The 4,087-nt window shown below is 38.4% G+C and overlaps 1 protein-coding gene across 1 annotated transcript in view; it reads left to right on the top strand.

The window, feature by feature from the left end:
- The window catches only part of POP1 (processing of precursor 1, ribonuclease P/MRP subunit (S. cerevisiae)), a gene marked incomplete at its 5' end in the record, with an annotated part of 19,128 nt that extends 16,413 nt beyond the window's left edge, over positions 1 to 2,715 (top strand). The window contains 3 exons of the mRNA XM_010180455.1: positions 1 to 44; positions 881 to 1,225; positions 2,041 to 2,715. The exon at positions 1 to 44 is cut by the window's left edge and continues 135 nt beyond it. Of these exons, the coding sequence (XP_010178757.1) occupies positions 1 to 44; positions 881 to 1,225; positions 2,041 to 2,701 (1,050 nt within the window). The remainder of the gene's footprint in view (positions 45 to 880; positions 1,226 to 2,040) is intronic.
- Positions 2,716 to 4,087: the final 1,372 nt, after the last annotated feature.

Raw genomic sequence — 4,087 nt, forward strand, 5'->3', positions numbered from 1 at the left:
AATGCCAAAGAACTGGAAACCAGTCTTCTTGAAAAATTCAAACGGTAATATTAACTTTGAAATTGATTGCAAGAATGATCAGAAAGTAATACTGCTTAAAATAATTCCCTTTCATTATCTGTTGTTGTGTTCTTCTAGACTTGGACTTCACTGAGATTTTTCACTAGCATTTTAAATCCTAATATTATAAAAAAAGTAATCTTGGATGTATTGAACAGAAAAGCTCTGTTAAACAGGGCCTATAAATTAACTAAAACCTTCTATTCCCAGAGCTGTGGTGTTACAAGGCTGTAACAAGGCTGCATAACAATAAGATAAACAAAGCTATTTCAAATTCCCTTAGCAGCTAATGAGGAAGGAGGTAGGAGAAGGCAAAGTCAGAATATCGAAGTGCATACTAAGTGTTAAATAGTAAAGTGAATGAACAGGTATATTTCAGTGTCCACTTTTAAAATACCAGGTATTCTCAAGTTTGCCTTCATTTTCACTACAGTAAACGGAGAACTCTTAACCGTGAGTATGAGGCAGCCAGAAGTGTCCTCTGCACTGGCTGATGTTGGTTCCCCTTCCGGCTAGGAGAGGGCAGTAGGAGAAATTTAGAGGAAAATGCGGTGGTATCAGTCACAGTAGACAGAAATGTCCAGCATGACTGAAAGGTTGTGGTGGTCAGAAAAGTGTTTTCTAGAAGTATAATTTTAAAATTCTTGCTCAATGAGATTACTAAGGAAATGCACAGTTAACTTGCTGTTCTAAATACTAGGTTTTGAAAATAGAAAACATTATGAGACCAGCAGAACAAAGCAGACAGTCTTTTCAAGTGCTAGGGACTGAGTAAGGGTCCAGGAAACAAATATTCTTACCTACTTGATTTATCATTTAGACGTCCACCTGCAAAAAGGGTAAATTATGTCAAGCTGGGCACTCTGTCTCCTTTCGTCTGCCCTTGGGGGCAGCTGACAAAGAACTGGGAAGGAAGAACGAAAGCTTCAGGAGAATTTGTACATCCTTCTTCCCCACACCATGAGCACTGCGCAACTGAAGGGCATAGCTTTTGTGACCCCAAAGCAGAAGTGGTCAAAGAAGCTTCCCCTGAGACTGGTGAGGTAGAGGAGACAATGGAAATAACAAGCTCTGAAGGTGTATTAAAGACAAAGGATGTTACAGGCACCCAAGACTTTGGTGAGAGAGAAGAAACTATGACAAGAAGTGACTTTATTGTTCTCAGGTATGTCAAAATGATACATGCATGTGAGGTGTTATTTCTTTATTGGGAATTATTGAATTGGGGAAAGGAAGAACTCAACCTTTATTATTAAGATGAGAGAATTATTTGAGCTGGTACAGTGAGGAGATTAAATAGTTCTGTCGTGCATCAGAATTTAATTTTGAATGGAAGTCCTTCTGCATTTCCCCAGCAAACTTGGTGACTAGATGAAGTAAATTTCTTAAATTACCCTAACTTTAACACTGTTGAGTTTAGTGTGTTCTTGAAGTTGGCATATTCTGTGTGCTCCCAGGTGGATATATAGAGGTTCGTATTTGTGATTTTAAAACTTGCTGTGTAAATCAGTTTGTATTCTCTTTCCTAATGCATAATCACAGGTGGTTCTTGTGCTACTTAATAAGGTCTGTAAAGAAAATAGTGAATCTCCTGCATTCCAGTGCAACACATGAGGGCAGCAACAGTGTGTGGAGCATGCCTGAATACAGGTCTTTTATTTTTGTGTAGTTATCAGGGGAAGCAAACATTGTCAGTTTAACTACATTAAAACACTGAAGGTTTTAGACTATTTGTGATTTAACAAGTTTTGGGAATTTTAAGAAGTAATGTCTCTTTCTGATGAAATAGCCTCACAGATTAATTCTGCTCATCTGTGTTCTTTCTGTGCTCAGAGTGACACAGATACCAGCTTTGGAAGGTTACAGAAAGCCCCAGTGCTTTTTGTAATCATGCTTTTGCAAATATGTGGGGCGCTGGATTTCTGTTGTACTACTTGCTAATAACTATCCTTGATGTTTGTTTTTTAAATTTTTTAATAGGAGTGAGAAACTCCTAATGCAGTTATCAGCCTGGTGCTATCCCACTGCTGGAAAAGATCGGCGAATCCGCCTTATTTCTCGGCTGGGACAGAAGGAAATGACTGAAGATGTCTTTATGCCAATCTTGAAGAGCTATCCAAGGGCTCTCGTATGGGTCAACTTGTCTCTCTTGAGAAAGGGGAACCCTGAATTACATGCCATGATTTGCATCCCAACAGAAGATGACTTGCTGCATCTGGGCAAAGACAGACTCTTCTGTGGTCCTCAAGAACCCAAACATCGTGACATATTCAAGCACAAGATACAGAAACTGAAAGAGGAGAAGAAGAAGAAGAAAAAGCATAACATCAAGGCTTTAGAAAGTGACCCTACAAGTGGTCTGGATAAAGAAACAACTGCGGAGCATGAAGACCTCATTCTTGGTCTTTGGTCAGACAGTCTCCCAGATGTCACTTCCCACTGCTCCAGAACTCTCTTGGGATATGTCACCCGAGGGGATTTTTCATTGGCTGCAGGCTGTGGAGAAGCACTGGGTTTTGTTAGTGTGACGGGGTTAATTTACATGTTGCACAACCAGCCAGCAGATAAAAAAGGGCTTGTTTTGTTAAGGACTCCAGCATCTTTACAGTACAGATTTGCAAGGCTTAATATTGAGGTTTAGGTATCATTGCAATGCAGTAGAATGCCAAAAGTACCAAAGAATGTCTTGTTTTGTCTTCTGTGGCCTTTCTGATATGTCTCAAATTTGAGGTTATTCTGAGCCCAAACAACATCTCAAGGATTATGAAATAATTAAAAAGCTTTGTAGAATTATTCATGAAAATAACTTATGCATAAACAGGCCTAGTATTACTTTAGAAGTCAGCATTGCTAAGGATTTCTAACAGTAACACATCCATTATCATCATCTGCTTTACCTCTAAATAAGCATATTGTTCATTTTTTCACCTCAGAGCAGTGGATGCTATAACAATATACAGAAAATCATTATTTTCCTTTTAGAAATATTTTGGTCAGATGGATCGTGACTTGCAGTGCACTTTCACACATAACTGCATGCAATCTGGACCAGAGTATATATAGCAAGTGGCTTTTCCCAGTTCCTTGTGTCTGAATACAGGTGGCTGCAGTGAAACAGAGCTAAGCTGACAAACCTAGCACAGAAAGCAGAAGGGTAAAAGCTCTATGCTTAAATGCAAATAAAATATAGCCTGGGTATATAATCTTGAATTATAGAAACTGGAACTCTAAAATTGGAAAGCATTTCAGTGTCTCTCTAGTCTGATCGAGAAGACACTATTTTTTAAAAGTAATAACCCTTTCAGATGCAAGTTGCTGTTGGTGGATCAGCATACATTTTCTGTTAATAATAGGAAATATTTTGGTTCCTTAAAACATGAGATTATTTTTGTATGGAATGTGCTAGGATTTAAAGTGTCTTCATGTTACAGCATGGTTTATGAATGTTGCTCAAACAGTCCTAGAACATGTGAAGTATCCTGGAGGAGTGAGGGGGGAAAGGCCTTTTGACTGGGGCAGGGTAGGTTGGTTGGTTTTGGTGGTTTGTTGGGTTTTTTTAATGATAGCCTTAAGCCTCGAGGCAAGTTAAGCAGCTTGAAAAGAGGTTTACAATAATACACTGCAGTTTAGTACCAGCATGATACAAATATATGCTAGTTGGTAAAATTACCCTGAAATGATCATGTGCAAATAAAAATGTAATCTATACTTGATTCAGGAGTCCACTGACTAAGCTTGATTCTTTAAGAAATTAAATATGGATCAGTTAATGTCTTTGTCTTTCTAAGTATCAGTCTGCAAATTAATTCCCTCATTCACAGTTTTGTTTGACAATCAGGCAAATAGGTTAATGTTGGCTGGAGTTGTTTGTTGGAGAAAGGATTTAGAGTACCTTTCCCCCACAATTATTAAAATGTAGGGCCATTGTTAGATTAAATATGGCACATGGGGAAGGAGAGAGGATATCTCTGCTTGCAAGGGAAGCATGGGAAGTGGAGCTGGATTTTTTTATTTTTTTAAGTCTTCA

This window comes from Mesitornis unicolor, unplaced genomic scaffold (assembly GCF_000695765.1).
Source record: "Mesitornis unicolor isolate BGI_N332 unplaced genomic scaffold, ASM69576v1 scaffold12023, whole genome shotgun sequence".
Taxonomy (NCBI): domain Eukaryota; kingdom Metazoa; phylum Chordata; class Aves; order Mesitornithiformes; family Mesitornithidae; genus Mesitornis; species Mesitornis unicolor.